This window comes from Lethenteron reissneri, chromosome 23 (assembly GCF_015708825.2).
Source record: "Lethenteron reissneri isolate LAM-NWPU_2019-01 chromosome 23, ASM1570882v1, whole genome shotgun sequence".
Lineage (NCBI taxonomy): Eukaryota > Metazoa > Chordata > Hyperoartia > Petromyzontiformes > Petromyzontidae > Lethenteron > Lethenteron reissneri.
The window spans coordinates 1,350,327-1,362,362 of NC_083801.1; the positions used below are offsets into that span (position 1 = coordinate 1,350,327).

Here is a 12,036-nt window from a genome sequence, read left to right on the forward strand (position 1 = left end):
GAGGTTTTAGCTCAATGTATTCATCCAGTGTAAATAGATATTGTGATTAACTTTTTCAGGCTCTTCGTTGGTCCACTCTGGGATTTTTATGCTGTCAGCCTTAATTGTTTACCAATACACACACAAAATGCTAGAAATGAGAAACACAGTGCCCTTTACTCTTTGGTTTTTTCGGTAAAGTCACGTAGAAAATAAAATTAAATAATAGAATAGACGTTTCGGTTGCAACACAAGCAACCATCATCAGGTAAGAATGAATGATAAAACACAGAGACGGAAACAACATAGGCAGACACACATGCAGAGAGACACACACAAAGACACACCGAGCGAGACACACACCAAGACAAACAGAAGGACAACGACTCTGTGCCGAGGCCTTAAATAGAGAGAGGGGGGGGGGGGCCGGGGCAGAGAGAGGACTGGGGAGGCGGACAAACGAGGGGACAAGGAGGGAGCAGTGTGGAATTCCGGACCACAGTGGCCGGAGGAGAGACAATGGTTTAGAGCAAGAAAATCAAAAGTTGGAGAAAGCAAATTTAGTAAAATTAAGAAGTATAATGCAATGCATTATACTTCTTAGCATAGCCTGGTTGATTAACGTTCTTCCAAAGTTTGCTAAATTAGAAGTAAAGTGTGAGTTGTGAGTAAACCCTCCCCGTAGAGGTGGTTCAAACTAGATTTGTGCCCTTTGTTTATAGTCATCACAGGAAGCTATTCACCCATCCTGTAATCCACGATATCATTTCCAATCGGTTGTTGATTGGCAACTCCCATGTGTCTATTGTAAAGCGAGACCTGGAATATACTTCAGTTTGAGCTAATAATGGGAAATTCATTGTGACATGTCTCTGGTATGTTCTGCGTTTACGATTATTAACAATCAGTGGAGGTATTACCATACTCGTGTAACAATCACAGAATAACAGCATATTAACCGAGAGCTACGTGATGGGCAATCATTAAAAATGTTTCCACAAATCTGGTTGTTGCCTGATGAAGCTAGTTGTAATTACTGGTGAAACGTCGTATTCAGATTTTCAATGTTGTGGATATTCTCTCCAACACACCATTGTGCTGTACTAGTAACGAATTGGCATGTTCTTTTTACGTGACAAACCTTACTAATTGGCTGTGTCGGGTATTGACGGGTTCAACGACATTTATATTTGCGCGATATAACCCAAAAAAAACTATATTACGGATGATATTGGTTGCGAAAGCCTATCTGTTAAACTAAAAATGTGTGTTTGACAACAGCATATGCAACGTGTTCGTCCCATCACACAACTGATTATCTCTGTTTATCTGCCGGAGTAATGCGTGTGCCACCATAGGTACACATATCAGCATCTGAACTCCCACTGTTCCCATTTAACTGCGATCGTGGTCTGTTACCCAAGCACAGCTCGAAGATCCTCATTCCGCATGTGCCATATGCCATATGGCACTTCTTAGCTATGGGCCGTGTTTTGTTGCAACCTATTTTTGTGGCTTGTGGTGTCCTCCGCACCCATTCAAATGGTTGTGATTAAAATTTTGGTTTTTGAAGGAATCAATGATGGTATTAACTTTTTCTAAAATGAAAACAGGATAACTGTATTTAATTAAAAACGAGGAGATGAAAGCCCTGTTAGAGATAAACATGTACATGTTTTTAAATATATATCTCTTGAGGATCTTTTCTGTCTCACAGGGTCAACAAGGAATTCTCGGAGACGCGGGTCCCATTGGTCTCGATGGAAACCGAGGGTCGACTGTGAGTGACCATTCATACCTCGCCACCTCACCGGCCTGCCACGCTCCTCATGGCCAGGCCACAGCAAGCCCAGCGTGTGGCCAATGCGTATCGCATCTGCAACTACAAATAATAAGAACTTTTTCTATCTCCGTGACTTTACTGAAAGAACCAAAGAATATAAAAACCTATTCCATTGACATTAGCCACGCAAAATTGGTCGTGGATACAAAGTAAGAGGACTGTATTCTTAGTCACGGCTCAGCTCAGGCTTGGCCCAGGCTCAAGTGAGCCGGCTCAAAACCGCCATGCTTAACTTGAGCTGGCTCTAAGCATCGGTCCCATGTGGCTGAGCCTGAACCAGGCGGTGGCTTACCTCTTATCCCCTCGACTTGGTAACCAACCGAGTGGCTCAGGCCTGAGCTGAGCGTGAGCAATCGAGGCCGAGCCAGAGCCATGACTAAGAACACAGCCCAAATTTGTCTCCCTGCTTTCAAGCGTGCATTGTGATGTTGCACACCCCCATTTGGAAGACCTGGGTAAGTGATGCAAATTAGATACCCTATGACAATATAAAACCGCAAAAGGACTACCAATGTAAAATTCCCAGACAGTAATACTCCTATTATTGACTCTGGAGGGATGATAAGCTAAGTTGACTCATGTTAAATGCTCTATAAATCTCTTGATGGATGAATCCGTGTTGGTCATGGGGATTGTTTTATCATATTTCACCACGCCAGTCAGTGAAGATTGGTGAAGTGGTGGTGGGGGTGGCGAAGGGGTGGCGGGGCAGGACCAGCCAAAGATTTTAACTCGTGGCCTTTCACCTGTGAGTCAAGGGTTCTAGCCGCATCTGCACGCAGTTTGCATGAGAACTGTTATGGCAGAGAGCTTGCAACAAAGATAAAAACATTTTTTCCTGAATTCATCCTAAGGCATGTGCGCTTGCATTAGTACCGAGTGCAGTTTCAGCCAACCGATGTTTCCAGCACAAGTGCAACAAGCGCCACCTAGTGCAGCTGGGAGAGAGGGCCTCCTCTTGCACTGACATCCGAAGCCATTCAATTCTCCAGTCTTATTTTGTTACAATTACGCTCGGTTAGCCAGCAACGCCTAGCCGAGTCTTCAAATCTCTTTTGAAGAGGGTCCCGGCCAGGTTTTCGCAGCAGTAGGAGGAGATGCAGCTCTGTGTGTAATGCCAGTTGAGTCGTGTGCGGGCCATTTTTCAGCATTGGGAATATTGGCCAAATACCAGTGATGTTGTTTGTTAACCTGAGCACTTAAGTATGTGCCACTGCGTTGGCAGACACAATCGAGTGTGCACCTCATTGTGGTTGGGAGTGTTGGGGTTTTAGTCGGTCACAAAATCCCCTCTTCTCAATTTGTGCAACAACTGTGGGTTTAAAGAGTTAAACGAGCTAGCCTGTGTTTGGATGTCACTAATATATGTTCTAGTTTAGTTGTAATTATAATGAAAATATTAAAGAGGAAAATATTTTATTTCTGTATTGATTTTATCGTAAACATATAAAAAATAACAACACTATGTTTTACGTTCTCCTCACTGAAAATGTATTGGTTCACGGACATGAAGATTAAACATGACATTGTCTTTCAGGGTTACCCAGGGGCAGACATGATTGGACCCAAGGGAGGTGTTGGCAAAAAGGTATTGACTACTCATGCACAACACTGCCATAAGATATTTCTATTGGCATCAGAGTCTTAGTCCCTTAGCCATGGAGCAAGGTTTAATGTGTAAGCCCGAGAAGGATGCAGTCCAATTTTTCAGTCGTGTTTTTCTTCCATATAATGTGCATTGCTTACTCATTTGTATACCTTTATTTTACTTAAAGCCTTTCCTGTTTACATAGTTTAGAGACTGCCATAATCATTTTGGCGAAGCCCAGATAAACACAATCGCCCGCTCACCCTGCCTGCAGTAGCCATGCGAGCAGGCAGTGTTTGGACGAGGAGTGGTGTGCTTGCTTTGCACGCGTGGTCTTCCAATTTTACGAAGATTTGTGGAGAGCTCTATTTTTGGGGAGCGGTGGAACAGCGGGTTAGCAGACTGCGCTGCAAACCCGGCGACACAGCGTTCGATTCCCACGCAAGGCCAGCTTTGGTGGCGAATATCTCAACCGGTCCTGCGCCTCCCCTAGATCGACTCGGCCGTAAATGATTGCCTGGTGTGGTGTACAAACATCAGCACTGAGGAGAAGGGCATGGTGCTACTTACTAACAGCACATGTCTCAACAGTCTGTTAACAGCTAAATAGGGAATCTTGCCTTATTTTGGTGTTATATTTAGTGAGAACTAAATATAAACAAATGAACTTTGTGTTCTTAATGGCATTCAGAGCATGCCAGCACGTTGTGTGTGTCCCAGCTCACATAAAAGTTGTCTAATTGCCTTCACCAAAACCCCAAGCTATGCTCGGAAAATATTCTCAACTTTTCATAGCAAACTTTTCAGCTACATCGAGTATTTGACTACAGAGCTCTGGAATTCCTCGAGGAAGGGAGGGTCCATATTTTCTTATCAGAAGCACAGAATTTCAAAGACATCAATGCCAGCATCGGTCGGTGAGAGCAGCGCCTCGTATCTCAATCGAACGCGACGCTGTTATTGTGTTTAAATTATCCCAATCCACACTGTTTTGATATCGTACATTTGCCAAAATAAACTTTAATTCACAGCATTGTATTGCAATCTCTGTCTTAAATTGTTAGCATGTGCTGAAAAATAAGCTGGAGCAATTTTACAATTAATTGGAATGATACTTGAAAACTGATGAGGTGTGGAGGCATGGATACACAGTAATAAAAAAATGATTGCCTCTCTTATGTGCGATGTTGATTCGACACTCACATAAAGGTCTAGATAATAAAGATGCCTACATATTGAGATATTATTTTCACGAAAACTCAAGAGAAACATTTCACGAAGAAAGCAAAATAGCGCGAGTTGCTTGAACCATCAATGTGATGCGTGCGTTAACCGCACCTCCGATTAGCACGGTTAGCTATGTACGGTGCAAAAGAAGTTCAACATACGTACATACGTACATAACCTGTTGCCATGTGTCTCACAGGGCGACGATGGCTTTCTGGGCTACACTGGCATCCAGGTAACAAGGCGCACCTTCATCCAGTATACAGTCATTACACTTTACAGCTAAGGTTAAAACAAGTTTACAGGGCAGCGCCTGGGTTTGACTCCTGACTCGGGGGGGGGGGGGGGGGGGCAGCGCCTCTCTGCGTCGAGTTTTTATGTTCTCCCCTTGATCTGCTCGGTTTCCTCTGGAGATATCTGGGTTCCCCTCCATAACTGGAAAAAAAATGTCCACAAACAATGCAAATCTCGGTTAAAATTGGCAAAAGTGTGACAAAAATAATTAACCACTATTCACTCGCAAGAAATCATCACCCCCTACTGGCAGACTAATTCCCATCGTGAGCCAAATGTTGTGATCTTGTGCCGCACAGGGACAGCTACCAATAGAGAGCTTTACGCTCTGAGACGTTTCCATTAAACATAATCAACTTCAATATGAATGCAAGCTCGTTCATTAAGGTCATTCACAGTTGCAGTGCGTTAGATGTGGGGAGAAGGACATTAGTTCCTAGAATTGATGAATCCTGCTTCACGCCATTACCCTGTTCCCTGCAGGGTAATGTTGGTGACGAGGGACCAGGAGGTGAAGATGGACCCAAGGGCATCAGAGGTCGCATGGTAACAAACGTAGAGACATGCTGCCTTAAAACCAATCTCATTCGCTTTTATTTTGCCTGCCAATCCAAAGGCATCACCAGGTTCTATGATTCTTCAGATCTGTATAACTTCCAAAAATCATTACCATCATCTTCTTAATTTATCCTTGTCACGAGTACCGCTCTCATCGTTCTCATCGTCATCATCAATGAGACCGATTCAAAACGCGCGGCGAGTGGCCAACAAGTCAGGGTCACAAACACAAGTCAGAGCTGCTGGGCAAGGCCCCAGCGTAACCCGAGCGCCATTCCGCACAGACGTGTCTCCAGCCACCTCTTGACGGCCGCCGCCACCACCGCGAACCACGCGCTGCCTACAGCCACAGGGAGCATATTCCATTCACGAGCAGCGGAGACAGATAACTAGCATAGACAATTACCATCATCTTCGTACATGATCGTCACCATCATTTATCATCTTCTACATCCTCTTCTTCATCATCAGAAGCACTGTCATCAACAAATATGGCCAATCGCTAAACTAGCAGACCTGGGTGCAAGATGGAGCAGCTCTCAGACACAACAACTACAGCCGTCATTAGTCACTTAGTGGCGGCGACGTCACCACGGCACTCACCTCATGTCAGGTGCACTCCTGAGGCCACTTGGAGTGTTGAAGGCTCGCTGACATGAGGTCACGGGACATACCCAGCAGGTGCTTGCGATTGGCTGACTGAGACGACTGGCAGATGCAACTGCCTGTGACCTCCACACGCACCTGCGAATTTTGTGCAACAAAAGCCTAATTGGTCGGCTCGGACGTCAGCAGTTCCTGTCAGTTCTCTTCTGGCCCGCTCGGGACCTTGCGGGAGTTTCTCATGAATGGGGCCATGGCGTGTCATGCTAAATGTCGGCGAGTGAATTTGACGAAAGGGATTTTGCGCAATTCATGTACTACGTTGGAATTCCGCCCATGTGCTCAAGCTCAAGGCACATCTCTGTTTCATAAACACAATGTCACAATTATATATATAGGTATATTTAAAAACTCAGCATCTGGGATATTGTACATTATCCACACGTTGAATGTCTTGCTTGCATGTATGTGATAGTTTCATTTCAGACTTAACGTTTAAAAAATGTAAATGTGGCTGCGCTGTATTTTGGCTGCAACTAGGTGTTGTTGTGACCTGTCACTTATTTACCTAGAATATTTAAAATTAATTGCAGGACCAAAGCATAATTTTGCTGTTGTTACTGCCCACACCCACTGATTAGACATGCAGAGCACAAGCTACAGCCCCACATACGGCTGGCTGTATGTGGGGTTGTCTGTCTCTTGGGTGCTGATCTCACATGCTGGCAACGCTGTCCTTCTGCAGGCAAACTCGGGGAAAAAAGGCACTCCAGGAGAGGGAGGGGAACTGGGACCACCTGGTCCACTGGTGAGTCAAGCAACTGCAACAAAGCTCTCTCGCCTACAGAAACTACTCGCCGCATTCATCAATAACACTGCCTCTGCATCACCAGGATTCAGCAATGCATGCAGCAAAAGTATACAGGATTTCCCGTACGCAAGCTCTTGGCCTTATCCAGACCACCAACTCCAAAGGACTGAACGCGTGTGGTCCGTTTGCACGTTTAGACCGCCAACTCTTCAGAAAAAGTGTCCACCTTAGCAGACAGCAGTGAAGCAAAGACACGTGGAAGCAGGGGAATGTGGCGGCAGCCTACATTCGTGACTGTACTGTACTGATGAGCCCAAATGAGGATGAAACCAGCCCACAGTTGATTCATTGTTTTTACTGTTGCCTGCTGGGATGGTCACGTTTTCTCCACTCATCGAGTTGGTGGTGAAAAAGACAAAATATCCGCATGCTCAGTTCTTGTGAGCTGCCCCCCCCCCCTCTCTCTATACAATGCCTCGTCACAGAGGCGTTGTTTCTCTGTGTGTCTCTGTGTGTGCCTCTCTCTCTGCGTGTGTGTCTTTCAATGTGTCTCTCCACCATGTGTGTCTCTCTCTCTGTGTGTCTCTCTGTTGTGCGTGTGTCTCTCTCTGTATATGTGTCTCTCTCTGAGCTTGCATTCATTCACACCTGATGACGGTTGCTTGTGTTGCAATCGAAACGTTGTATTCTATTATTTATTTTATTTTATTTATACGTGACTTTACCGAAAGAACCACAAAGTAAGTCCTGCAGTCACGAAAGCTTCAAATCAAGTTTTAACGACACATTTATATATTTATGCGATCTAACCCAAAAAACCTCTATTAAGGATGGTTATGTCCTGTTTATAATCAAAATAAAATGTGCACCCACAATGGTTGAACCACACATTGGCTACTTCGATTAGTTGCGTAATCCCTACCTCGCAGTACGAGAAGTTAATCTCTTGTTCACTTCACTTTGTTGTTGGTTTTTGAACTGTGGAAGTCATTATAGCAGCTTCACAGCCATTCTAATGGAAATCAGAATCTTTATTTGTAATGGAGGAAGAATCCGATGAGCTATGAAGCTCTTTTTTACAGATGTCCAGTATAGATAGTTCAGCAAATGGAGATACAACCCAAACAACGAACATCTATTATATTCTATCAGGTTTTTTTTGGTATTTACACAGCATCACTCATACAAATTGGACCGCACAGTCACTGGGAAACAACAGACTAAGCCGGAACACAGCAGCCAAGCGGTGACCCGGTGTTAACAATGGCCCAAGCTCTGCAGTCCTTTATATAACAATATGTTTTCAGACAATTAATGAGTGTTTACATATTGGAAGAAACCGAAACAACCGGAGAAACGCCACGTGTGAGGGTGTAGCACTCTCCTATAGAGAATAGACCGGCGATGTTAGTCTACACTTTGCTGTATCACCTCCTGGGAAGCCAGGCTATAACAGCTCCACTCCTATGGAAAGGGAGCTAGCAACATTTGTGCGATCCATAAACCAGTCCTGCCTCCACAGCACTGCATTTACAGGCATGTCCACCCACCAGAGCCCGGCTAAAGTAGATTCATACCTCGGCTGTGCCCAGGCCTGTCCAACACACATTCTAATCTTTCATGAATGCGAACAAAATATGTAAAGTTTATTTCAAGATGGCTGCCATGGTGCACTCTCGTGATATCATAGTGGTCTTACTTTTGTAAATGGTGTGCCATGGTGGCGAGATGTTAACTCCCTCGCCTGGTATGCAGGAGGTCGTGGGTTTCATCCCGACCCTGACGCCTGCTGTATATTTGGAATTTGCGTCTCTCTCTCCCCGTGGTCGTGTGGATTTTCCTCCGGGTCCTCCGTATTTTTCCTCCACATTGTGCGTTTAGAGTATTTGGCTGCAATAAATTTCCACAAGATAAACCACTTCATTGAACATAATTTTTGGCCAGGTCGCTTCTGAAAACGAGTTATATAGCTCAGTGGGCTTTACCTGGTAAAATAAAAAAAAAAGTTTTTTTAATAGTAAATGTCTCACCTCAGCACCACGTGTGGCTTCAGCTCCTCTCGGTTGAGGGGGGCCAGTCAAGTTGCTGTGGTGGGAGGGGGGCACCGTAACAACAGTGGGCTGGCGCTAAGGAAAGTAAACTTGGCTGGGCCTAACAGACATTTGGCGGAGCGGGGCCCACGCCAGTGACCTGCTAGTACCGGTCCTGCTCAGGACTGTCGTCACTGCAGTACGTTTGGTGCGTGCTGGGAGCCGGGCATGTTAAACTCATGGCGCTGCGTGCACCAGGAAAAAAAAACCAGTAATGGCAGCATGTATAGAGACACACTTGGACTGCCACATTACTGTGAATTTATGTTGCTTGGACATCTAAGTAAAACGAAACTTTTAATGAATTCATTAGTTCCGCCTATTCGTCTGTAACATGGGGGCACGATAACTCTCATGAGGATGGTGCTGTACAAACAAAACCTTTGTATCAAGTTGTGTTGCTATGGGTACCAAATATATGAAATGGTTGTCCAAAATTTTAAGACAGAAAACCAGCACTAAATGAGAGGTTTGAAAAAACGATGTCAGGACGTATTATTTCGTACAAACCCAAACAAAAACACGTGAGACGAATGACACCATCGCGGAACGTGGTCGATTTGTACCGTCGTTACTTTAATGGAACTTCAATGTATGATGTCACCACATGTTCAAGAAGTGGCACCAAAGCAGTTGAACAAAAACAAACGCGGGCCATGAGTCTGGCCGTGTAGCGGCGTACCCGCTGCCGACCTGCATTTAATTTTTCATTTTTTTTCTCCATTTTATTTCCAATAGAGAGTTCTCTGTTGGAAAAAAATGCGGCAGACTCACCCATCACGCGGCTCATCGCGCTGTCGTAATGGGCACTGAGGCGGCGACATCAGCAGTGTCACAAAGTTCAGTGGCACCTAGCGGCCCAACGTACGTTGTAATGACTTTATTGTTTTTTAAAGCCCAATGGATCTATTTAAGCTTGTCTGATACATGTACGCTGTCTGTCATTCATGTTTCAGGGACTCAAAGGAAAAGCAGGCCATATGTTGTCGGTAATGATTTTGCAATAGCATGACACATTCCCTTTGTATAAAATGTCGTTTTACTTTCAGCATGATGACACATTGAATACATGTTTTATTGTTGCTCTAAAGTGCAAATATCCAAACCCTAGATCTCATTACATACATGGAAACCAGCTCGAACAGCAGCTTATAAAAACACATGTGCACAGATTTGTATTGTTCCTTGTGGGGAGTCTAGCCATTTCAGTGACCAACCTGAACATCTACACCTAACAATATATAAGATTGTCACGACGGCTGAGAATTGCCATGGTAGGTGATAAAGGTGCTTATTCGGGACAGTGATTTTGGTCCTGCGGTCGTGCGTTCATTGTTCGTTGCAGAGGTACGTGGTTTAAACTCGGCAGGCCACCCTGGTTTCACTACGGTGGTGTGGTATTAACCCTAAAATATTATGCGCTGTCTGCTTCACAAAGTGAACATTAAGGAAACCGTGATGTCATTGTGTTGCCGGCGTCACGGTCCAAATTTGCCAAACTTGATAATAACCTGAAAATTACTCAATTGGGATTAAACGCAGCAGAAGCAGCAACATCGGCCCCCTTCCTGCAGACCGTGTCCGTGAAACACAGCGCCTCAGTGATGGCCTTGCGCTTACGAGATTGATAGTGCCGACACCAAACGTACCTCGGTCATTGATTCGCAAGACAGGTTTGTGTGGCCGCATGACCCCGTGGCGCACTGACAGCCATGCCCGTGGCCTCGCAGACGTCACGTGACGCTCAGCGTGAACGAACACGAGCGCAGGACGAGGGGTGCCAACCCTTCCTGTCTTACTGTTGAACGAAGATGAGCACGGTTTCACCACCACCTCTGTCAATGTCTGTCATGAACGCTCGTGTGTTTTAGAAGTGCGACGTGAGAAATTTCGTCCGAGACAGATGCCGTAAGTAGCGCAGCACGTGCAGCGCACAAACTAAGCGTCACGCGGCGACACGCACTTTTTGTCTGCAACAGTAATTTTAATACTCTCAACACTTTGGACATCTCCTTTGGCACCATTGCATCCTATGGCAAGTTTTTTTTTTATTATAAATTTTTACTCGATTGTCGCGAGCACTCAATTCAAATGTTTTTTCCCCCCTCTCTCACTCCATTCCATGTCTGAAATAATGTAGCAATTTCCTCTGTTGCCAAGCATGAGAAATGTATTTACCTTACATAATGGTGACCTTTGGCTCTGTGGACTATTTCCCTTTTTGATGCCGTCGGATTGAACATCCACTCCACCCCCTCTGGCAAAACCTTCCGAGCAGCAGCACGCCTTGCTGTGGACACATTTTCCAGAGCACGTTAACGACTGGTGCTTGCTTTGGCTCATTTTGACTTAGAAAAGTCAGCGTCCCCTCATAAGACCTATAGATGCACGGGACATGTTGGGCCAGGCTTAGTAAGTAGCCCTGCCACTATTGCTATCATCGCTATAACTAGGCTCCGTTATTTCTGAGGCTGTGCATGCGGGTTATTTACACGCATCTGTGACCGGATTTTTTGCCAGCATTTTTTATTTGTATGTAAATAATTTATTGTTTATCCTGTTTGCAGTGAGCTCTGGCTTGGGTTTCATGGAAATAATATTCGTTTTTGCTCTCGTTTGCACATTCCCACCAACCAATGTTCTGTAACTGCCGCTCCTGCCGACAGTCTTGAGCTGTGGTCTATGGGTCTTTATATAACACTGAATCTCAATGCAACTCTGAGTCTCTATGTAACTGTGTAACTGCAATGTCCTGTCGCTGCCGCCACTGCCGACAGTCTTAGGCTGTGGTCTACGGGTCTTTATATGACTATATGAATCTCTATGTAACTCTATGAGTCTCTATGTAACTGTGTAACTGCAATGTCATGTAGCTGCCGCCACTGCCGACGGTCTTTGGCTATGGTCGTCCGGGTAACAGAGCTGCCTAGCTCAATGCGCCTCACCGGCTGAATTAAAGTTCCACTGAGTGTGAACCAATCTTTAACATAGCACCACAAACACTTGCGATTTATAAGAGGCTTAATTTAATCTCCATGCATCA

General features: G+C 45.0%; 1 protein-coding gene across 3 annotated transcripts in view; it reads left to right on the forward strand.

The window, feature by feature from the left end:
- Positions 1 to 12,036, forward strand: part of LOC133345821 (collagen alpha-3(VI) chain-like) — a 98,249-nt gene that overhangs the window by 64,518 nt on the left and 21,695 nt on the right. For all 3 annotated transcript variants that reach the window (XM_061556832.1, XM_061556833.1, XM_061556834.1), the window contains exons 24-30: positions 1,697 to 1,759; positions 3,360 to 3,410; positions 4,837 to 4,872; positions 5,415 to 5,477; positions 6,838 to 6,900; positions 9,950 to 9,982; positions 10,865 to 10,901. In XM_061556832.1, coding sequence (XP_061412816.1) covers positions 1,697 to 1,759; positions 3,360 to 3,410; positions 4,837 to 4,872; positions 5,415 to 5,477; positions 6,838 to 6,900; positions 9,950 to 9,982; positions 10,865 to 10,901 — 346 coding nt within the window. The remainder of the gene's footprint in view (positions 1 to 1,696; positions 1,760 to 3,359; positions 3,411 to 4,836; positions 4,873 to 5,414; positions 5,478 to 6,837; positions 6,901 to 9,949; positions 9,983 to 10,864; positions 10,902 to 12,036) is intronic.